This window comes from Carcharhinus amblyrhynchos, chromosome 1 (assembly GCF_965287045.1).
Source record: "Carcharhinus amblyrhynchos chromosome 1, sCarAmb.v2.hapA, whole genome shotgun sequence".
NCBI lineage: Eukaryota > Metazoa > Chordata > Chondrichthyes > Carcharhiniformes > Carcharhinidae > Carcharhinus > Carcharhinus amblyrhynchos.
In genome coordinates this window covers 78,218,758-78,243,453 of record NC_137324.1, presented here as the reverse complement: position 1 = coordinate 78,243,453, position 24,696 = coordinate 78,218,758, and the positions used below count along the sequence as shown (strand labels likewise).

Sequence of the window (24,696 nt, the reverse complement as noted above, 5' to 3'; positions counted from 1 at the left end):
TTCTTCAGCTTCATCCCTTTGCTTTTCTTTTGGAGGAATGATGCCAAAACTCCGCAAGGCATCATTCCATTCTGTGTCTTCATTGGGATCCTATGGGGAAAAAATATCAGAATTAGAGTGTTCTGTTTTTTGGTTTCAAATTGATAGTTTGTAACGTCTGTCAGACCATGAGCTTACAATTTTGTACAAGTAGGCACAGAAAGATCATATTTGATAACAAAATCAGCCAATATATGATGCGCAAAATCATATCTAAAAGGTATCAAATCTACTGCTCGAAAAACATTAGTTTTTAGTTGTTGATTGAATGGTCACATTTGCACAGTGCGGATTGCATAACAGTAATGCAACATACTGAAGTACCATTCATCTAAACCATGGCATTGGGTGCAGAAGTAATTTCCCAACGTAACCAAGGTCTGAATCTCATCTATTTTGCTGTGAGGAGATGCTGAGTGAGTGGTTGTAAGTTGAAAAGAAAGTCGTCTATAAGTAGAATGCCACAGAGTTGCCAAGTGCTCCATAGTGCATTCCAATTGTACGAATGCATTATACATTGCCGCATATAATCCAGATCGAAGCTGCTGCATATTCAACAGCAATCTCTTCAGAGCATTCCCTTTTGCAGAAAATACAATGAGCATTTTTCTCTTGCCCATTTATGGACTCCCTTCTCAGGCAAAAAGCAGAGTGAATGAATAATTAATTGATTGGAGAAGAAGGTGCATTTCCTATTTGATGACTGAGGATTTGGAGATACTTTTCCTAATGCGGGTTTGATAGCAATTGCTTGTTTAGAACAAGATTTTTCTGATGGCAGAATTTCCCACCATGCCACTTAGAGTTGGTATGTGAGCACATTCCCTGCTGTATTGTCTGTCCTGTGGCCATTTAGTGTTTTGCAGGACATTAATTGGCTAAAGGCAAGACTTCCATTCCCCCTTAGAGAGCTGCTGGCCAGTCAGATTGCAGGCAGTTCTGTAGTCCCAAGTTCTAGCTTATAGTATGGGAGACAGGTGGGCAATGGGCAGGCCACCCACTGGATTTTAAAAGTGTGCCCCCCCACCCACCCCACCTCAGCTTCCAAACCTGCTAGCTGTGGACCGTGAAATTGTTTATTGTCACTGCAGCATGCCTGACCGATTGAATGTCCTGTTAATGTGTATCTGCATGTTCAAGTTGTAGCACATCAGGTTGCTGTTTTGTTTGTATGTCAAGGTGATAACTTAGTGATAGCACATTGTCACTGAGTCAGAAAGTTATGGTTTCAAAATCTGTTCTCGAACTTAAAATCTTGGATTATACTTCAGTACAGCACTGATGGAGTGTAAAGAAACTGTGTCAGCTTTGGCTTTTATGTAGCTTGTAGTTCCTTAGAACTCAAGAAATAAAGCCAGGTCTACACCTGAAGTTGAGTAAATGCTTGATCTATCATCCTTGACTCAGCCTGTAATTGGGAATTGGTTTTCAGTATAATAAAAAGTTGGAAAGCAGGAATACTCCTTTCAGTCTCTCAAGGATGCCTTTGGGCTTCCTTTGTCTATCTCCCTATTCCTGTGATGGCCGCCATCTGGCCCTGACCTCTCTTTTCACGATATGAACCTTCCTGTGCAGGACTTGGATTGCTAAAGAAGTCGTTCCAGATTTTGTCATCAAATCCTAGTCTGCATATTTAAAGAAAAATCCCATAGGTTTCGACTGGATGCCACATCATTAGCTACAAATCAGAAACTCAAAAAGACAGTGTGACCTCAGATAAGACCCACAAGATAATGTAATGGTTGTTGCAATTTTTGCTTTTGTCTTAGGATTTCATTTTAGAACCACAACACCACTGAACCATTGCAAAAATAAGGCTTTCCAGTACCATCCACATAGCATTTAAGCACCAATTCCAATACTAAGATCAAACTTCTGATGATACAAAAGCATTTCAATTAGAATGCATCCAAATCCATGTTGGAGAAATGAAACGATAATCTTCTCCTGCAGTGCATCTGACTTGATTTTTTGAAAATTCAGTTAGTTTTGTTACCTGCATTGTGCTTTCCCTTTCGTTTTCCTAAAATAAACATCCACAGTAGAAGATTATTAAAGGACCAGGAGGAAAACTTATGAAAATCTGTCAAACACGTTTGATTATATGCAGAAAAACTCTTCATACAAAATGCAACTAATTTTCAAAAATACAAAAAGAAATAGAAAACAATAGTACGTAAGACTATTTGAGTTTAGCAGAGCCACTGAAACCTTTTCATTAGAAGATAAAGTTGCCAAGTAACTGTCTAATAACTGTAAATAAATAAGACACATCACAATGGAAAATTCTTGCCTTAGATCTCTGCAATCACAACAATCTTGGTTTGAATTTTTACTTATTCAGCGATGTCACAATATATTGTGGTGAGTGTTACTACTATTGTGACAAAATAATCCCTTTGGTGAAAATTATCTGACGGATATCACTTAGCTAACAGCTGATGCTGTCTTTTAAGATCATGGAATCTTACAGCACAGAAGAAAATTATTCTTCTTTGTGTATCTGTGTGCATCTTTCAAAGAATCATCCTTTAATCTCACTCCCATATTCTTTCTCCTTAGACACGCACACGTTTCACTTTCATGTATATGTCTAAACCCCTTTTGAAAAATACCACTCCCCCCAAAGTTAATTGTTTGCTATGTGTGGGAGACATGAAGTGAGAAACTTAAGAAGAGAATTTTAATTTCAAAGGGCTTTTTACCTCCTTCCGGAAGGAGGTAAAAAGCATGCAACGGTATTGGTGCCAGTGTCCGAGAATATATGATGGCTGGTTAGTTTATCCAGTGAATGACTATTAATTAAAATACAACTCAGCAAAAAGCACTGAAGGAAATATCTGGTTGAGCCAAATATACATAAGGCTAAGTTTTTGGATCCCAATCCTGCTAGATTTGAGACACCTATAAGCTTGGATTGGGAATTCATGTTTAACTGCATGGTTTTATTTCCAGCAATTTAATTTCAATTTAATTTTATTTCTAAAAATATTTAAATGAAATTACCCTAGCCTTGGCTATATCAAACTTCCTGAAGCATGAACAATGCTCCAAGCCAAATAAACAGTGGACAGGGACAGGCGAAGGGAGATTGAACATTTGCCTGAACTAGCTGGCTCACTAAATGCCAGTAAGTTGATACTTCAAATTAATTATCCGTGTAATTCAGTTTAAGTTGCTGAATAATTTGATGTTTTCTGTATTTTTTTTTAAATTCCAAAGAATCTCCACTGACTGGGGTAGCATTCATTGCCCAATCCCAATTGCACTTGAGAAGGTGGTGAGCTGCCTTCTTAAATCACTGCAGTCCACTGCAGGGGCTGAAGGGCCTGTTTCCCATGCTGTGCTGTTCTTTGTTTGTTCTTTGTTCTTTGTTCCATTTGATGTAGTATACCCACAGTGTTGTTAGGGGAGGTGTTCTGGGATCTTGACCCAGTGAAAGCAAAGGAACGGTAATGTATTTCCAAGGCAGGATGATGAATGGCTTAGACAGAACTTCCAGGTGGTGACATTCCCCGTACTTGCTCCCCTCGTTTTTCTAGATGATAATGTTTGTGGGTTTGGAAGGTACTGCTTTAGGAGCCTTGGTGCGTTTTTGCAGTGCATCTTGTAGATGGTACACATTGCTGTCATTGTGCATCAGTGGTGGAAGGAACAAATGCTTGTGGAAAGGATAGCAATCAAACTGGTTGCTTTGCCCTGGATGGTGTCAAGCTTCTTGAATGTTGTTGGAGGTGCACTCATCCAAAGCAAGGGGAAAATATTCCATTACACTCCTGACTTGTGCCTTGGAGATGGTGGACTGGCTTTGGGGAGTTAGGAGGTGAATTACTCACCACAGGATCCTTGCTTCTGACCACAGTATATGGCTAGTCCAGTTGAGTTTCTGATCAACAGGATGCTGATAATGGGGGAATTCAGTGATGTTAATGCCATTGAGTGTCAGGGGGCAGTGGTTAGACTCTCTCTTGTTGGAGATGGTCATTGCTTGGCATTTGTGTAACACAAATGCTCCTTGCCATTCGTCTGCTTAAGCCTGGACATTGTCCAGGTCTTGTTGCACTTGTTGCTTTCTTATCTGGGGAGTCATGAATAGTGCTGATCAATCTTCAGGGAACATCCTCACTTCTGAGTTTATGGTAGAGGGAAGGTCATTGGTGAAGCAGCTGAAGATGGTTGGGCCGAGGATCTGAACAACTTCTGCAGTGATGTCCTAGACCTGAAATGACTGATCTCCAACAACCACAACCATCCTTTGTGCTCGCTCTGACTTCAACCAGTCAGAGATTCTCCCCAGTTGCCATTGACTCCAGATTTGCTAGGGCTCTTTGGTGGTCAACTGCTGCCTTGATGTCAAGTGTAGTCACTCTTACCTCACCTCTAGATGTAGCTCTGTTGTCCATGTTTGAACCAAGGCTGTAATGAGATCAGAAGCTGAGTGGCCCTGGTGGAACCCTGCTGCTTGACTGTACGGTTGATGGTTCCTTCTATCATATTACTGATGATTGAGAGTAGACTGATGGGGTGGTAATTGGCAGGGTTGGATTTGTCCTGTTGTTTGTGTACAGAACATTCCTGAGCAATTTCCACGTCTCCAGTTAAATGTCAGTATTGTAGCTGTACTGGAACAACTTGGCTAAGTAGTGGCAAGTAAGACTTCAGCACCATTGCTGGGATATTGTCAGGGCCCATAGCCTTTACAGTATCTAGTGCCTTCAATCAAATCTTGATATCTAATGGAGTGAAGCAGATTGGCCGAAAACTAATATCTGTGATGCTGCGGGCCTCCAGAGAGACCGAGATGAATAATCCACTCAGCACTTTTGGCTGAAGGTTGTTGCAAATGCCTCAGTCTTATATATTGCACTGATGTGCTGTGTTCCCCCATCATAGATGATGGAGGTATTCATGAAGCCTCCTCATTCAGGATTGAATTAATTGCTCACCACTATTCACACTGGATGTGGCAGGACCGCAGATCTTAGATCTGACCCTTTGATTGTGGGATCTCTTAGCTCTGCCTATTGCGTAACGTATTTGCTGTCTGGCATGCAAGTTATCCTGTATTGCAGCTTCACCAAGTTGACACCTCATTTTTAGGTTTGCATGGTGCTGCTGTTGGCATGCCCTCTTGCACTCTTCACAATGCTCTTGCAGAGAGCTGACAAAGACACGACAGGCTAAATGGCCTCTTTCTGAATTAAAAGCAAAAAGTGCTGGAAATACTTAAGGAGATTAGGCAGCATAGGCTGTAATTTCTGAGTGTCCAGCGTTAGATTCACGACAATGGTATGCATGGCAATTGCCCAATCACAGCAACTTGCTCTGGGCAAATACTTTGCACTGAGAACTGTCCAGAAAAGGGATTTGAATCATAAACTTTGTACAGTTCCAACAGGGTTACACCAGTAGGTATCCTGGAAAGCTTAGAAGAATTAAAATCCCCTTGAACTCCTGTGTAACTATTGTAAAGTCCCAGGCTAATTCTCCCATGATAATCTCGCCAAACCACTGAGCTCCCAGGAACTCTCCCACCACATCCCTGACTATCCACCCACAATTTTCCCCACCATCCCAACCCAACACCTACCCTGAACCATGGACCCAACCTGATGCCAACCCCCAAACTCAACCCATGGGGCCCAACCCAAACCACCCCAACTCTGGACCCGATCCTCCGACCCACCAACCTGACACAACTGGACTCACAATTCCAACCCAACCCTTGTAATCTCTGACCTCTGAACCCCAACCCCTGGAACCCCAACTTTCAATCCCATCTTGCCCGACCTCTGATCCTCCACACCTCTGACATCTGACCTACAAATCCTCCACCCACTCCAACCTCTGTCCTCTCTCCACTTCCTCTACCATTGAACCTGGGACTGAGATGCTTGGTCTTAAACAACTAAAATCATCTTCCTTTACTAACTACAATTCCAACCAATGGAGTTTTCCCTCTGATTCCAAATGACTTTAATTTTGCTAGGGTTCTTTGATGCCATAATTTCTCAAATGCTGCCTTGATGTCTCGAACAGTTATTCGTATCTCATTTCTTGAATTTAGTTTTCTGTCCATGTTTGGACTGAAGCTGGAGTAGAACCGAGCATCCGTGAGCAGGTTATTGCTATCAAGTGCCACTTGATAGCACTGTTCACGATACCTTCCGTAATTTAGCTGTGTTAGGAATTTAGGAAGTTAATGAGATTAACAGCTGAACTTGAAATTAGAACAAAATAACATAAAAGTAACAAGATTAACAGGCATCTAAAGAAATTGAGTTGTGAATTGCCAAATCAGAAAAAAAACTCTTTACCAGAGATCAGTGTGGTTATACTAATGATAACTTTTAAAGGTGAGGAATTTGAGAAATGTAGACATCCAGATTCATGGAATGGAACATCAAAGAGACTGAACTGCTGGCATCCTCATGGAGAAGCAGATTAGTTTTCTGTCCAACAGCCAGACAGGCCATCTCCATCTAAACTTCAGAGATGCCAATTCCCTCTATGATCAGAACTACAGAGGCATGTTCTAGCAAACATATAGAGCCATGGCAGATTGCAGATATTCTTTTGTGCCTTGAGCCAGGAAAAGACATTTTCCCAGATTTGGTCATCTAAGCTGTATTATGTGGTGACTACTGGTTGGATTTGACTTAGTAAATTGGATGTTGCTTGGGAAAACTCAGTGAGTTCAGCGAATGTGGATATATTTTGGGAACAAGAAGCAATTTCAGACTAACTGGTGTGCTTAGTTATTAATATGCTTAAGTGTCATAGTGTATATTAGTCTTTCTTGTCATGTGTTTTTCTTTTCTTTTACTGTAATAAACATCCTTCATTGATAGTTTACGTAATGACTGGACTGGTTCCTCACTGAGTTGCACATTGTTCCTCACATGATTCCACACAAATATACACCAATAAGCTTCAAGTTGTCCTTTCGGGTTTTGAGACGTTCTCGCAGGTAACATCAACAGGGTTCACAACAGCTGACGATTGAAAATATTTAGATTTGTCTTTGTTTTTGTGAACAGGACGTACCTGAAAAATTTTCCACAATGTCTGGTAGACAGCCATGTTGCAGCTCTACTGGAACTAGCTAGGTGTGAGGCTAGTTCTAGAGCACTGGTGCTCTTATTGGGAGATTGTCAGGACCTTTCAAGTATTCAGTGCCTTCAGCCATTTCTTAATATCATTTGGCGTGAACAGAATTGGCTAAAGCCAGGCATCTGTGATACTAGGGATACAGGAGGCCAAGGTGAATCTATTTCTGACACTTCTGGCTAAAGATGGAGGTGCAAATTTTTGCCTTAACTGTAAACTTTATTGGAAGGACATAGTTATTTCGGATGTAGTGGATCATAATTTTTCCAGAGACCCTGGTGAATTGATATTGCAGTTCTCCAACCTCTGAAGGCAGCAGAAAAGTGCTTTCAGAATGCCTGCACTGTGCTGAACAATGATATGAGTTGTGATACAGTGCATCATGATATCTTTCCATTGCACCATTGGAAGGGGAGAAACCGAGGCCATTAACTGGGACAATAGAGGGTAATCTTTGTTATTCAGGTGTCAGCCAGATGCTTCTCTTTCAACCTCAAATAGAATAGCAACAGTGTAGTTCCATTGATTGAATGCAACGCCAATTTGTTGAAAATTCTGCATTGATATGCAAGATTGCATACTGTTAATTGTATACCGCCTGCACATTAAAGAATTTCTGATTTTAAAAATGTTGACAGTTCAAATGTCAAGCTGAATATCACATGCTTTTTATGATTAGGACCATGCACCTCAGGAAAGACTACCGTCTGATAAGAGTTTAAACATTTCTAATGATATTGTAAGTTTTTTTAAGTTTATTTATTAGTCACAAGGCTTACATTAACACTGCAATGAAGTTACTGTGAAATTCCCCAGGTTGCCACACTCCAGCACCCGTTTGGGTCAATGCACCTAACCAGACGTCTTTCAGAACGTGGGAGGAAACCAGAGCACCCGGAGGAAATCCATACAGACATGGGGAGAATGTACAAACCCCACACAGTGATCCAAGCCAGGAATTGAACACAGGCCCCTGGCACTGTAAAACAGCAGTGCTAACCACTGTGCCACTGTGCTTTCGTGCCATCTGTGGGCATGCATTATTGAAAAGTGCATCAATAACTTAGCTTTAAGTTGAATAATATTGCAGAAGTCTGCAGTTTCAACATGAAAAGATAGTGTAGAATAGAAATTGTTGACTAAGGGACTCACCTCGATGGAAAATGCAGTATATATTGGGGAGGGCATTTGTAAGTTTCATTGTAGCAGGACATGAAGTTCCTACAATGACTCTTTACCTGACTATAGTCTTGTCAAACAAGCTTCTTCTGGTGTATACCAAATGGGTTATATTGAGCCTATTGGAAGGATATCACTTTGTTCATCTATTTCAGTGCAATCTTATCCTGTCTGCCTTTTTAATTTTCATCCCACAGCTGCCTCTCACCATCATAGTCATCATTATGAAATTAAATCAAATAAAAATGATGTTAGCACCATAAAAATTGATGTTGTATTCCCAACCAATCCATTAATTGCCAAGATGATGACACTTCATAAGTACTTAATTAACTGTAAAGTGTTTTGGGATGCCCTGATGTCATGAAAGACATTATTTAACTTAAATTTCTTTTCTAATGTCCTTCTGGGAAGGGAACTTTGCTGTCTGGCCTGCACCTTCCTTTATCTTCCTCAACCTTTTATTTTCCATTTATAAACACTCCTAACATCAGAAACCTCTCCCAATGATACAAGTGTCTAAATGCTATCAGTTATCAGTTTAGATGTGACACTTTCCAATATCTTCTATGTGTGATGAGATTCTGTGTAGGTAAAGAAAGGTGTGTGTGTGTGTGTGTGTGTGTGTGTGTGTGTGTGTGTGTGTGTGTGTGTGTGTGTGTGTGTGTGTGTGTGGTCAACAACCTTTCAAAAATTCACAAAATAGAGTTTCTCTGGCAGACCCTTTGTTTCATCTTTCTCTTGCACTCCAAACTGATTTTTTTCTTTTTCTACCCCATTTTTCTCTCCATCATATGATGTCTTCTGACTGACATCTGCAGCTTTAATACTTTTCCACTTCCTGGCTTTCCTGATTCCTTTTAACAATGCACATCCGATCCCTCTACACCTTCCTTTGACTTCAATCATTTCCTCTAAATGAAAGGTTTTGCTGTACCATCTAGTACATGTCCTAGGCTTGTGCAATATTTTGTGAAATATTTTTGTTCCTGTCATACTCTAGTCCCGTCCCTCATCTCTTTTTCCAGTATATCAATGATGGTATCAATGTCATTTCCTGCTTGTGCCCTAAACTGAAAAGTTCCATCAACTTTGCCTCTAATTCCATTCTCCTAGTTTCCCTGTTCAATCATGTTTAGACAATGCCCCGTTCTCTATCAGTGTTGATACGGCTTCTTTTGCCTTCAGCCAAGGATTTCGTTCCACTATGGCTGGCAGGGTTCTTTTCATGTCAATCCCATTTCCTGTACTGCTGTTCTCTGCTCAAAACCCTTCCCCTAAAATCCAAATGGTATTCCCCTGTCCTCACCTTGAACACCACCAGAATCACCAGTCTTCACATTTAATCAATCATCTTCCACTATTTCTGCCACCTCCAACGTGATATCTCCACCAAACACATCTTCCCCTGTTCTCTTCATTTAGCATTCCAAAATGGCCATTCCCTTAGCACTGTTCATCTCTCTGCCTCACAATTCCTCCCCAGCTTCCCCCAAAAGGAAATGTAACAAATCCTCTTTCACCTTCTGACTTCCCATCACCCAAAATAATCCTTTCAGGCGAAGCACTTGTACTTCTTTCAGTTTGATATGTCACATTTATCAATCAGAATGCACTTTTCTCTCCATTAAGGAGACCAAACATGGATTAGCGATCATTTTACTGAACATTCTGTCTGTACTTAGTGGCCCTGAGCTTCTGGCTACCTGTCATTTTAATTCTAAGCTTGGCTTCCCATATTTTTTCAATGAAACTCAATATAAGCCAAGGAATAGCACCACATCTTTTGATTAGATACTTCAGTCTTCAGCATCAACATTGAATCCAACACCACTTGTCACAGCCCTCCATTCAGAAACACACCGTTCCACTGCTACCCTCAATAAGTGTTATTGATTTCAGAGGGGGTCTCAGGTAGTTATTTTGATTTAATCACTAACATTTTCTGAAGAATAGATCATACTATTTCTCACGCATTTTTAACAGATTATAAAGTGAGGTACTCCTCTTTGAGTGGTTCAGTGTTAACTCTCAGAGAGGGGTTAACCTCCCCTTTATAACATTGTGGACAGATGGCTCCATTAATTGCTCAAGCAATTAGCTCAGTGTTGTGTATGAGCATCCGGCACTAAAGTCTGCAGCAGTATTTTTCTTGGTCAGCATGAGCATTCTGTTCTTAACTTGATTATTGATTATTCTCCTCCTCCACATTTTTGGCTATTTGCATTGAAATGTTATTTAATGCACATTTTACGATGAGGTTTGAAACTCAAGAGGGAAACAATGTTGGTGAATCAGGCTACAACAATATACTAGAATGTTTAATTTCCTGTTTTCTGTAACTGGAATAATCCCATTGGCTGGTACTTCAGCAATTCAGGTACTTAATGGACACAGAATAAGGATTATATGATCAAAATCTGAACTTTTAGCCCTCTGCATATAAAACCAATAAAATTCTACTGAATAAGCCTACCCAGTCAATTCACAAAAAAAACTAGCATTAGTCTTTGCTGGATTTTATAATAAGTAAGAACTGGTGAGATTAATATCATTCAAACTCAGATAGCTAGGAGGTGGAGGATAAAACTGGAGCCTTCTATTTGTACATTTACAAACGTTTATTTACAAAGAAACACAGTACATATAGTGAACCTCCAATCTAACACAGTTTCAGCCTGCTAATATATAAACACAGGAGAGGCTCCAGTTAATGTCTACCATGTGAATACAATGAAACACCCAATTGATATACAATTAACAAGCAATTTCAACAGTGTGCGTGGAAGTAACAATAGTTGGCAGCAACCTAAAGCCTGCAACAACGTTGCCTCTTAACCACAAAATATAGGGGGATGAATTTCTCGCAGAAGGCAGAGGGGAGGGTGGGGACGCGGGAGGGGAGGGAAGTGGTGGAAATACCCATTTGTCCACTGTAACTTAGATTCCAGCAGTCTTTCTTCCAGGTTATTGAGGAGCAGTTTATCTAGGGACTGGAGATGAGAAAATTAAACCAGAATCTTCTGCTGAGCATCTGGAACCTCGTTGCAGAATTGGCATCTGTCTCCAAAGGAGCAGAAGAGTCAGAGGGTCAATTGGAAGGATTATCCCTTCACTGCACACAGTGATATGTTTATGGCAGAAAATAATTAAAAGCTTGTGAACATTTGGCAACACTTTTAAAACGTGAGCCAAACAAAAGAGGGAATATCTTAAAACAAGAGCAATCAAGAATCTTCACTAAGAACGTTAATTGAACTTGTATATTTAGTGACATCATCATTAATAGAGAAGGTGAGAAGGAATTTAGTAACATGCATTGCATTACATTATAGGTTGACTGTAAAGTGATATTTGCCTTCTGACCATCGGTATGCCTTACTTTGCTAAACTACACTGAAACATTGCACAAGCTTGCCTTCATTTTAATGATGTCATTCATTGTTAAAACAACAATTTTCAACAAAGCTTAAGTTAGCATGCAGATTGTAGATGTTGAAAAGACATAACTTAATTAAACAGGCGAATTGTAGGAAGGCGCAAACATAACTGTGCATAGCAGTCCATACACCATTTTCATCATGTCAATAATTCCTATAGATCTTCATCACCCTGCAAAATTAAATGATAATAGTTAGACAGTAAATATTCTGTCTAACTGGAGGTTAGGTTTCAAACTACTTAAACTAGATAGATTCAGTGTAACATAGCAATGAATGTAAAATGGCATTCAGTTATTACAACACATTCCTTTGTGAGAGTATGTGAAAATCATGGGAGATAAAAAGTTCAACAAACTTCAGGGCTGCCCATACACGCACTCCAGAAAATATAAAATCCTGATGAAGCGACATCCTGTTGCCTCTATTTTCTCTCCACAGATGCTGTCAGAGCTTTTAAGATTTTCCAGCCTTTTCTATTTTTGTTTCAGATTCCAGCACCCTTAGTATTTTGCTTTGATCTTAATATAAAGTCCTCCCTGGCAACATTGTCAACTACTCAAAATTCTTGGGGCTGTCAAAATGCCACACACATTCATATAATCATAGAACCCTACAGTACAGAAAGGCCGAATGGCCCAGGTGAGTCTGCACCGACCACAATCCACCCAGGCCCTACCCCCATATCCCTACATATTTACCCACTAATCCCTCTAACCTACACATCTCAGGACACCAAGGGCAATTTTTAGCATAGCCATTCAACCTAACCCGCACATCTTTTGGATTATGGGAAGAAACCAGAGCACCCGGAGGAAACCCACGCAGATACGAGGAGAATGTGCAAACTCCACACAGACAGTGACCCAAGCCAGGGATCGAACCAGGTCCCTGGAGCTGTGAAGCAGCAGTGCTACCATGCCACCCCTATTCAAAGATACTATGATGAATGCTGTACTCTGTCATATCTGGAGAACTTAATTTATTGATTTCCAAACAGCAATGGATTTGCACCTCAGAATTCCTACAGTGCAGAAGAAGGCCATTCAGCCCATCGAGCCTGCATCAACAACAATCTCAGCAAGACCCTATTCCCTAACCCATGTATTAACCCTGCCAATCTGCCTGACACTAAGGATCAACCTAACCAGTACATCTTTGGAGTATGGGAAGAAATGGGAGCACCCGGAAGAAACCCACGCAGACACGGGAAGAACATGCAGACTCCACACAGACAGTTAACCAAGGTGGAATTGAAACTGGTTCCCTGGCATTATGAGGCAACAGTACTAACCACTGTGCTGCCTAATTGCCAGTCACATGTGCAGTTCCAATACACACCAACCACATCACTGAACTGCATGTTGACCACCTCATAATCAGTGGCAAACTGAAAGATATTACATACAAGCTTCATGTAGACCTTAATGTGCCCTCAGTTAAACGGCAATTTAGACAAATACTGCTTCACTTCAGATAAAAAGACAAAAGAAACTTCAGTGCTTATTTAAACTTGACGTTATTGGAAAATGAAACCCATCTTTTGGGCCTCACCCATGCAAGGCATCAAGAACCCAAAGAACGAGAACCAAGTCAGAATCTGCATTGATGTGAGGTTGACAAACCAAGTAATATGAGAAACATGCATGACACAACAACTGATGATTGCACAGAGAAAGTGAATCATACTAAACATTTCCAAGCTTGCCGAAGACACAAAACTGGGCAGAATTGTGAACTGTGAGGAGGATACAAGGAGGCTTCAAGGTGATTTAGACAAGTGAATGGACGAACACATGGCAGAAATAGTACAACATGGCTGAATGTGAAGTTATATACCTTGATGTGAAAAAAAGAGTATAACCTAAACAGTGATATATTGGGAAATGTGGATGTACAAAGGGAGCAGGGAGTCCTTGTACACCAGGCAATGAAAGTGGAGAGACAGGTGCAGCAAGCAATTAGGAAACCAAATGTTATATTAGTCTTGATTGCAACAAGATTTGAGTTCAGAAGTAGAGAAGTCTTTCGGCAGTTATATATGGCCTTGATGAGACTTTATCTGCATGCAGTTTTGGTCTCCATACCTAAGGAAGGATATACTTGCCAAGAGGGAGTGCAGCGGAGGTTAACTAGGTTGATACCTGGATTGGCAGGACTGTCTTATGAGAAGAAAGATTTAGATGATTCTTCAGATGTTAGTAATACCAAGAGGGGAAAATGAAATGCCAATCTAATGGAGCTACAAAACTGGTCTACTTGCATGCCAAACAGCAAAAACATTATTGCTTCCGGAAAGAGCTAAACAATCCCAGAGCCATTGAATCTGATCTAAGCTCTGCAGTTCTGCTGTATCCAGTTACAATGTTGGTGGACAATTAAATAAGTTACTGGAGGACGAAGCTCCACAAATATTACCAGCCTCAAACTTGAGCTACCCAGGACTCCAGGGCAAAAGCAAAGCATTTGTAACCCTTTTCAGCCAGAAATATCTAGTAGATGATCCATGTCTGCCTCCTGCTGAGGTCCTCAACATCAGAGTTGCCAATCTTCACCCAATTTCATTCACTCCGATACTGCAAAGGCAATGGGCCCTGACAACATTCCAGCAAAAGTACAGGTGGCTTGTGCTCCATAACTAGCTGCACCCTTAGCCAAGTTATTCCAGTATGGCTACAGTACTGGCATCTATCTGGCACTATGAAAAACTGCCCAGTCCAGTCCACAAAAAGTTGGTCAAATCTAATTCAGCTAATTAATTACCACCCCTTCAGCTTACCCTCGATCATCAGCAAAGCGTTAGAATGGGTTGTCAGCAGTGCTATCAGGCAGCACTTGATCAGCAGTAATATTCTCGCTGACATTTAGTCTGGGTTCTGCTAGGGCCACTTGGTGCCTGATCTAATTACAGCCTTTCCTCAACAAGTTATTGACATAAAGACAGCATTTGACAAATTGTGCATCAAGCAAATCTAGCAAAACTGAAACTATTATGAATCAAGAGATTCTCTATTGATTCTCTATTGGTTGGAGTTTTATTTTTATTCATTTATGGAATATGCGGTGAGAGACTAGCTCAGAATTAATTGCCCATCTCTAGTTGCTCTTGAAGATGGTGGTGAGCTGCTTGCTTGAACTGCTGCAGTCTATGTGGTGTAATACACCCTCAGTACTGTTTGGGGGATGCAGGGGGGCGGGGGGGGGGGAGATCCAGGTAATAGTGAAGGAATGGCAATATGTTTCCAAGTCGGGATGGTGATTGGCTTGGAGGAGAATGTTCAGATGGTGGTGTTCCCATGTGTCTCCTGGCCTTGTTTTTTCAGATGGTACTAATCATGGGTTTGGAAGGTGCTGTCTGAGGAGTTTGATCAGTTCCTGCAGTGTAAATTGTACATGGTGTACATTATTTCCACCAAATGTCAGTGGAGGAGGATGTGGATGTTTGTGGGTGGTGTGCCTATCAAGTGGGCTGCTTTGTTCTGGATGGTGTCAAGCTTCTTGTATTGTTGGAGCTGCGCTTATCCAGGCAAGTAGAGAGTATTCCATCACATTCCTGATTGATGGTCAGACTTTTTGGAGTGAGGAGATGAGTCACTTGCCACGCAATTCCTAGCCTCTGACCTGGTCTTGGAGCCACATTACTTTTGTTGATGATCAATTATCTCAGTCCCAGGATTTGAATGCAAGCATTCCTCAGGGTAATATCCTAGGTCTAACCACCTTCAGCTGCTTCATCTGCACCCTCCTTCCATTTCCATCATAAGATTAGAAGTGAAGATGCTCATTGATAAATGCATAATGTCCAGCAACTCCTCAGATATGAAGCAGTAATTGCCCATACTTAGCAAGATCTGGAAAACATTTAGGCTAAAGCTAATAAGTGGCAAGTAACATTCGCACCACACTAATGCCAAGCAACAACCATCTCCAAGGGAACAGCATCCATTCATCTCCCCTTGACATTCAATGACATGATCAATGCTGAATCCCTGAGTATCAATATTCTGAGGGTTAATATTGACCAGAAACTTGTGAAGTTGTACGAATGAAGTAGTGGCATGATGGGAAAATTGGTCAAGTATTTGGTACAAAATGAAGAACGCTGATCAAGCTATTCCAAAATGCCCGACCTCTGTAAGACCTGATAAGGCTGACTCCACAAGACCTAGGGCTATACGAGTATGACAAGATAAGATCAGGGATGAAGGAGTCAACAACCTTCCTCTGTTCTATCAAAGCTCAAGATAAAGGTATCACTGATGAAACAGAGTTCTAGGAAGTCAGCAGGTTGTACCATGATTAATGACATTGCTAATGATGCTATTACTGATTGAATTCCTCAATAAGCTCTGGTCACACAAACTGATAATGATTATGTATAAATACTGAACTGATTCTTTATGTTAGGGCAGACTTGAGTAAGAATTAGCAAGTTGTAACAACAGCTCTCTGAACTCAAGTTTTTGCCAATACTGCATGCAGTGTTTTGTAAATAAAGACAAGTTATTTTGTTAGAATGAACTTTGTTGAGTCTTTCTACCACAGTAAGAAGCAGGAAAATTTCCACTTCAACAAACTGAACTGGACAGCTATATAAATACTATGGCTACAAGTACAAGTCAGATGCTGGAAATTTTGCAGAAAGTAATTAACCTCCTGATTCCCCAAAGCCTGTCCACTCTCTACAGGGCACAAGGCATGACTGTGCTGAAATACTGTCCACTTGCCTGGATGAGTGCACTATGCAGGACAAAACAAGCCATTTGACTGGCACCACATCCACCACCACCTTCAACATTCACTCTCTCCAACACTGATGCATAATGACAGTAGTATGTACCAGCTAATGCACAGTAGCAGGTCACCAAGGGATTTCAACAGTGCCTTCCAAACTCTCAACCTCTACCACCTCGGAGGACAAGGGCAGTAGACGCATGGGAACATCACCACCTGCAAGTTCCCCTCCAAGTCACTCACCATCCTTAGAACCGTACTGCCGTTCCTTCACTTTTGCTGGCTTAAAATCTTGGAATTCCCTCCCTAACAGCATTGTGAATTTACCTCCACCGCATGGACTGCAGCAGTTTGTGAAGGCAGCCCACCACCATCCTCTCAGGAATAATGAGGGAAAACAATGACAATTCTAGCCTTGCCAACAAGCCCATGTCCCATGAAAGTGTTTCTTGAAAAATCAATTGATTCACGATAAAGAAGGTATGCCTCACATTTACCAAGGGGAGGGCTGTAGTATATTTAAGAGCACCATACTCCTTTGAAGAAGCATGTACAATGTGCCAGCAGGAGTCAGAAATAGACTAGCCATGTTTTAGTAGCATGAAACAGTCCTTTGAAAGTTTATTACCAAGAGCTCTACAGAAACCAGGTCCTATGGGGTGAAGGTCCATAGTAGATAAATATAAAATAATTGTTACAGAAGCAATGAACTGAAAGAGAATTATGTATTATAATGAACAATGCTGTACGATGGGTTAAGGAATTAGTTCTAGGATTATTTGGTGGTTAATTCAATGATTTGCACTGCAAAATGACAATAAAACAAATAGATAATAACTAAATCATTACAAAGGAACTGCATGTGATAGTGAAGCTTGATCGTTTTGACAATCATTTCAATACTTGAGATTATGTTACTGACTTAAACAAAAATACCTGTTAGCGAAAATTGGATGATCTTCTTCCATTTCGTGGCTAGAAAAAGTGAATAAAAGAAATAGTTAAGTATTGACAACAAGGTGTGCTTGTGAAATCATAACCTCAATGCCCTTGAGATTCCTAGTCAAACTCGTTGGTTGAAGACAGAGACAAATTTGGCTAAAATGGTCCATTAATGTTTCCTGTTGGGCTCAAATCTTGATGTGCTATATCAATAAAAAGGAATTTAATCCAGAAATATAAAAAAACAACTGTTATAAATATCACTTGACCACATCTTCTTATTTATTGACCCAACTATTTTTTTACATCGAAAATTCAGACAGGTCAATAAATTTCTGGCACTTTGTTTTAGTCTGTCTCCAACCCATTCCAGTGCAGCTCCCCACTGAAGAAACTGATTTTATTCTAATGACTTTCCAAGATTACATTTATCCAAATTCAGGTGCAACTGTTTAGAATTTTGCGTAATTGTTATACAAGTGTTAGGTTTTCAAAGTTTTGACACATACCCTAAACATAAAATAACCTCGACTTTGAATTCCACCTGGTCCTCGAAATTCTTCCTAAAGCAAAAAACAATAGGAATCTTATTAATCCATAACATGAATAAAATGATTATTCTTGCTCAGTTCTGCTATATTCTAGTCAAAATGGCACTGTTTTTATCTTAATTTCCAATTCCTTTTCCTTCTGAAAAATGTGCGATGGTAATACATGATATCAATAATGTTTGGGAATTTTCCATTGATGGTTGGCATTGGCGACAGTTAGCAAGTTACTGTGAACAAGATAACAACAGTGTTTCCATTACACCCCATGATGTAGACTCCATATCCTCTGAGATTAGAAGTTTGCCTTTAGTATCCAGTCATAGAAATAGTTAGGAATGATTGTAAAATGAGAAACATAAATTCCTACGGTTTGTAAATGTTCAATATCCATGCATAGCAATTTAGTTATAGCCTGTCTGAAACAAATCTACTTCAATCAACAAAGCAATTTCAGAATGAAAAATTTAAAGTGGTATTGTTGTGCCATGATGGTTAAGTGAATCAGCACTTTATAGAACTTTGACAACTGTAACAGTTATACCTGCAGGAGACAAACAATCATTTCAAAAAGTATTGCTCTGTGGTTATCCACCACCAACATATTATTTGTAGTGTCTCAAACTGCATGAGAAGGTGATAGACTCAGTCTGTTTATACCACGGATTTGAAAGAATTGATCAATCAGCCCAATTTTAATTCCTCTCTATGTAAAATAAGTTATTAAATTTAGTTAACTTTCACATCTCACTAAGTTAGAAAGTCTCACCCATCTGTTCAAGAAAGGCAGTAATTATAAAGAACAAGCTTGTATTTATCTAGTGCCTTTTACATCTTCAAGACAATCCAAAATGCCTTGTTGACAAAAATAAAATTAATATCATAGATTCCTTTAGCTCACAGTTATCCAAGTGATCTCTCAGCTTAGAGGAATGTGTTGAATCTTTATTCTAATAAATAACTTTTTACAATTTGAAAATTTTGTACCTATTGTCAGTAAAGGGCAGACCATCCAATTCAGATGTGATGCTCACAGGGAACATTGGTCGGAAAATCATAGCAAATATAGTTTCTTGTTCTTTAATTGATAAACACAAAATCATTCATAGCAAGCCTGGGTAAGTAAGGGTGGGTAAATGCAACTGAGTGGGCGGGTAAGTGCAGCTGAGTCCACAAAAAGATCAGCCATGATCTTATTGAATGGCGGAGCAGGCTCGAGGAGCCAGATGGCCTACTCCTGCTCCTAGTTTTTATGTTCTTATGTTCTGAGATTTCCCAACCAACTTCCTGCTGAGGGAATCCTATTGCACTTAGTATTTCATGTCAGAAAGGTTTAGTATTAGCAAATTTTTAACTCGCCTAAATGTGTTTGTAACGATTGGAGTTTAGCTAGTACCCCCAAGATCGTCCTCAATAAGACATAAGGAAGAAAGGTTGAAAAATGGTCATGATCTTAAAGTTAGAAAACACAGAACAATGCAACTGTACAGGGCACTGGTGAGGCTGCAGCTGGAGTACTGTGTGTAGTTTTGGTCGCCGCACTTGCGCAAAGATATTTTGGCCTTGGAGGGAGTGCATAGGAGGTTCACTAGGCTGATACTGGAGATGAGGGGGTTGGACTATGAAGAGAGACTAAATAGACTGGGTCTGTACTCGGAGTTTAGAAGGATGAGGGGGGATCTTATAAAGACGTATAAGATAATGAAGGGGATGGATAGGGTAGGGGTAGAGAGATTCTTTCTGCTCAGAAAGGACAGCAGGACTAGAGGGCACAGCCTCAAGATAAGGGGGGGACAGTTTAGAACAGAGTTGAGGAGGAACTTCTTCACTCAAAGGGTGGTGAATCTCTGGAATTCTCTGCCCGTTGAAGTGGTGGAGGCTACCTCGCTAAATATATTTAAGTCACGGGTAGATAGGTTTTTGGTAGGCAAGGGAATTAAGGGTTATGGGGAGAAAGTGGGAAAGTGGAACTGAGCCACTTCAGATCAGCCATGACCTTATTGAATGGCGGGGCAGGCTCAAAGGGCTAGATGGCCTACTCCTGCTCCTACTTCTTATGTTCTTATGTAACAATCATAAGCATAAATTATGAATATTGTTGAACTCTTGACACTCTATGATGAACAATATAGGACACATTTTAGTTTGGCTGATTTGCCCAAATTAGAAATTGCTTGATAATGATTTCATATTTTGTTGACAACCTGTTCACAGTTCCATCTGTACTTGGACCCAAATGGACATCATCTCTTGTAGAAATAAACAAAGATTAATTGTCACAAGACAATGCTGGCAGGATTACTAAAGAGTTACGTACATCACCTCTGCCTTTCTTCATTCTTCTCTCATGAAGCTCAGGGACAAGCTGCAGCAAAGGATGCAGGACAGAGGACTGAGAGCACATGAACAAGGACATATGAAGAACAATGATCAACTGATCATGTGAGAACAGTATATTTTCAAAGAAAGCTATGTGGACAATGATGTGGGACTAAACAGAATAGACACACTGAAATGATTCTCACTGGAAAGTCACATAACTTGCATTAAAACCCTTTAAACCCCTATGGATTATATATAAATCTGTGATTGACATGTAACATTTGTAATAAGAATGTTCTATTTACTCTTTTAAAATCATTTTTAAGTGACTTTTCAAAAAATATTAGAAAGACAAGGCTCATGCAACTTATTTAAAGTCTCCTCCAAGCATCCAAGTCCACACTTTGATCGCTCCAACACTCCCCTCCCCTTCTCATACATCATCCCATGCAAGCAAAGGAATGGCAGCATCGGCTGTTTTACTTCAGAGCTGAGAAACACCAAAAGGTCAAAAACCATTAGTCAGGATTGTATATAGAACAGAGTCTGAGGGCAGCATTTTCTCATCCCACCCACAATGTGAATCATAGTGGGCAGGACATGCACCAATACAAAGGTCCATTGATCTCGAGCAGGATTTTCCAGTCTTGGGGTGAGCATGGCTAGAAAATTTTGCCCCAGGAGTAAGTTTGCAAGGAACATAAAACCTGACTGCAAATATTTCTATAGGTATGTGAAAAGAAAAGGTTTGGTGAAGACAAATTTAGGTCCCTTACCATCAGAAATTATAATCAGGAACAAAGAAATGGCTGACCATCAAAATGCATACTTTTGTTCTGTCTTCACAATGGAAGATACAAAATAACATACCAGAAATGTTAGGGAACACAGGGTTTGGTAACAGGAGTAACTGAATGGATGGCCTACTCCTGCTCCTATTTTCCATGTTTTAATGTTTCCATCCCTTCCCCCAGCATACTGCCCAGACACTTCTTCCAGGTAAAACAGAATTTACTTGTACATCTTTTAATTTAGTATACTGCATTTACTATTCACAATGCAGTGTCCTCTCTATACTGGGGAGACCAAACACTGATTAGGTGATCAGCGTGGAACACCTCTCAACCTCAAGCCTACAGTTGCTTGTCATTTTAATTTTCCATTCCACTCCAATTCTGAGCTCCTTTCCTTAGTCTTCTACACTTTTCCAATGATGATCAGAGATGAACCGCACCTCAGTTTTTAGTTTATGCACTTTATAAGCCTTGCAATTCAACACTGAATTCATCAACTTCAAGTCAAAACAATCAATCCCATTTGACTGTACAGTGTGGTTGATGATGATTCTATTCTCAAATGCATCTCCTTTGGATCCACCTTTTATGTCTTTACTAGCCTCATTTCCTTGTACGATGATCCCTTTTATATTTAACCTCTCCTGTATTCCACCATTTCAGATGCCTTTCTTTTTGTTCTTTCCTGCTCCTTGCCTTTCCCTCATGCTTATGTGCCTTCTTAAAGTCTGTTGCAGTTTATTCCAGTTTTGATAGAAGGTCATTTAACTGAAACATTAACTTGTTTTTCTGTTCACTGATGCTGTCTGACCTGCTGGGTATTTGCAACATTTTCTGTTTTTTTAAATAATTCCGGTTCACCAGTTAGGTAAATAACTACTGTAATGTTTATATAACTATAATATAGAAGCTTGCAGCCTCGTGATTTCCTGTCAGCTTCCGAGAAGGTTCTGGAACAGCAAGCCCTACTTATCAGGATGACCCTCACTCTAAACCCTGATTGGTTCCCTGGGTTATGTGACCCTTAGTCTGCAGATGGATCCTTAAAGGGACAATCACCACATCCCTCCCCCTCCAAGTCTTTTTATACAAATGTCAGTACTCAACTTACACAAAGATAATGAAACATTTTGTGCATTAATTTAGTCAATTATAAATTAAGTCTTTCAAGGATGTCTTCCACATCCTCATGGAGCAGCATTACTCCTCTGTCTGGGGCACTTCCACAGGATTATTGTTAACCCAAACTACAGTGACAGGTGCCTGTTCAGGCACAGGCAGTTCAGTTCTATCCATTTCCATGGAGACACTGATTGTACCTGCCATAGGACGACCAGGTACTTCAATGTTTCGATAGTCAACTATATTCCCAGATGGCAACATAGCTCCTGATGGCAGTCCTGGCTGCTGTGGCAACTCTATCCTTCTCAAATGGTCTACACATTTCTAGACAATCCTTCATTCCACACCCACTTACAGGTATTCAGTTTTAGATACAACGACTCCAGAGACTGAACTCGACTGGTTTCCAAAATTCTTCACGTACATGGCTTCATCCATTGAAAATGACCCTGTTGACTTACATGAATTATGATTTGTCTTCTGATTGCTTTGACTGGACTCTAGCCTCCCCGGAAAATTAGGAAACACAAAGCTCAAATTCATTCTTGGACAATGGTTCATTAACAACACTGCCGGTGCGACTCTGTAGTTGCATGTGGAGTGATCCTATTGCTCAGAAGGAGCTATAAGATAACTCCACATGCAAATATAGCTTGAGAGATTCTGGTGTCCAGAGTCCCGTCTGATTGCTTCTTTAGACCAAAATCAAAGGCTTGTCTAATCCGTTGGATGCTGGGTGGTAAGGCACAGTTCTAATAGGCGTGATATCATTAAGGGTGGTGAAGTTTTGAAACTCAGCACTAGTTCAGTGCTCCATTATCAGATGCTGTGACTTTAGGTATCCTGAGGGTGGAAAAATATTGGTGTAATTTCTCAACTGTAACATACAATGTCAGAGACTTTACCTCAGACACTTTGAACATGCATTGACAAGGAGCAAAAATATTGTGCCCATGAATGGCTCAACATGATCAGCATGGACTCATACTCCATGGCTGGCCAGAGCACTCCCAAGGATGCAGTGAGGCTACATAGGCAACCTTTGTTGCAGTTAGCACAGTGCTTGAATAGACTCTCATTGTCACCATCAATGCCAGAATACCAGGCATAACTCCTGGTGAACATCGTCATCTTAGGTATACCCGGATGGACACTGTGTAATTTGGCTAGGAGCAACTCTCTTCCTGGTACAGGAACGACTACTCTGGTTCCCCAAATTATGATACCATCTTCACAACTTAATTCACCCTTCTATATATAATATGATTTCATCTCTTCAGAAATTGGCTCACTGGTCCAATCTATTAGTATCCTGTGCCTCACTTTGGACAGTACCGGATCCCTGCTAGTCCAAATCTTGATTAACTGCACTGAAACTGGCAACATGTCCAAGAAATTCAACACTATAACCATTTCCTGCAGTATTGGGGGAGGTGCTACTCTGGTAAAGGAGGCGACTAAGTGTAATCACATTCACAATGTGTTCCAGGCTAATGCTTGAATGTATATTCGTAGATGGATAGAATTAACACCCAGTGCTGAATTCTTGCTAATGAACTTAGCCTTATCTTCTTTAAAAAGAGTGTTTTGCAAACCAATAACAATGGTAAAGTGCCTCCCATACACGTATTGGTGAAACTTCTTTACCTCATATTATTGAGGCTTTCTTTTTCAATCTAAGAGTACCCTTTTTCAGCCTTTGAGAGGGTTCTTGAGTCGTACTCTTTAGGTATTTTGTTGACAAATGTGATAGAAAGTACCCACAGTAATTCAAAAAAATAACTTGAGCTTAGATATGTTTCTGGGGGCTGGTGCTTCCTTTATTGCTCTAACCTTGTCTTCCATAGGGGTGTAATCTTTGTGCATCTAATGCAATACCACAGATAGGCTTTCCACCAATTTGACTATCCCAGTGACTGACTTGGGAGTGGGGCATGCTTGAGGATGTGAGGCAGCATATTAAGTTGTAGGCCTGGGTCCCACACATTCTCAGAGTATTATCTTTCCCCTCTCCTCCTCCTTTATTCCATTTGGCCTGAAAATTGTGGCCTAAACATTCAATGTATTGTGTCCAATCTGCTATACAGGCATTGAAAGGGGCTATACTTCTGAACTGGAGCATATCTTCAAACTTTCTTGTTTCTCAACTTGAGCTGAAATTCAATAGGATTTTGTACTCACAATCTTGGGAGCTTCTTTTTTTCTTTTATCCTTGCTGCCAATGTAATTATTTTTGTTAACCAGTTAGGTTAAGTAACAACTGCAACATTGATTTACATATAACTATAATACAGAGGCTTACAGCCTCATTGCTGCCTGTCAGCCTCCAAGAAGGCTCTGGAACAGAAATCCAAGCTCACCAGGGTGATTTCCCCACCCTGCTCCCCAACTGGTTCTTCAGGTCATGTGACCCTAACTCTGCAGATGGATCCTTAAAGGGACAATCATCACAGGTTTAGATTTCCA

The 24,696-nt window shown here is 40.4% G+C and overlaps 1 protein-coding gene across 1 annotated transcript in view; it reads right to left on the bottom strand.

Annotated features, from left to right (window-relative positions):
• Window positions 1-11,865: 11,865 nt before the first annotated feature.
• nmu (neuromedin U) overlaps window positions 11,866-24,696 on the bottom strand; it is a 39,644-nt gene continuing 26,813 nt past the window's right edge. The window contains 4 exon segments of the mRNA XM_080198191.1: window positions 11,866-11,940; window positions 17,439-17,477; window positions 17,954-18,007; window positions 20,310-20,384. Coding sequence (XP_080054317.1) covers window positions 17,442-17,477; window positions 17,954-18,007; window positions 20,310-20,384 — 165 coding nt within the window. The 3' untranslated portion in view covers window positions 11,866-11,940; window positions 17,439-17,441.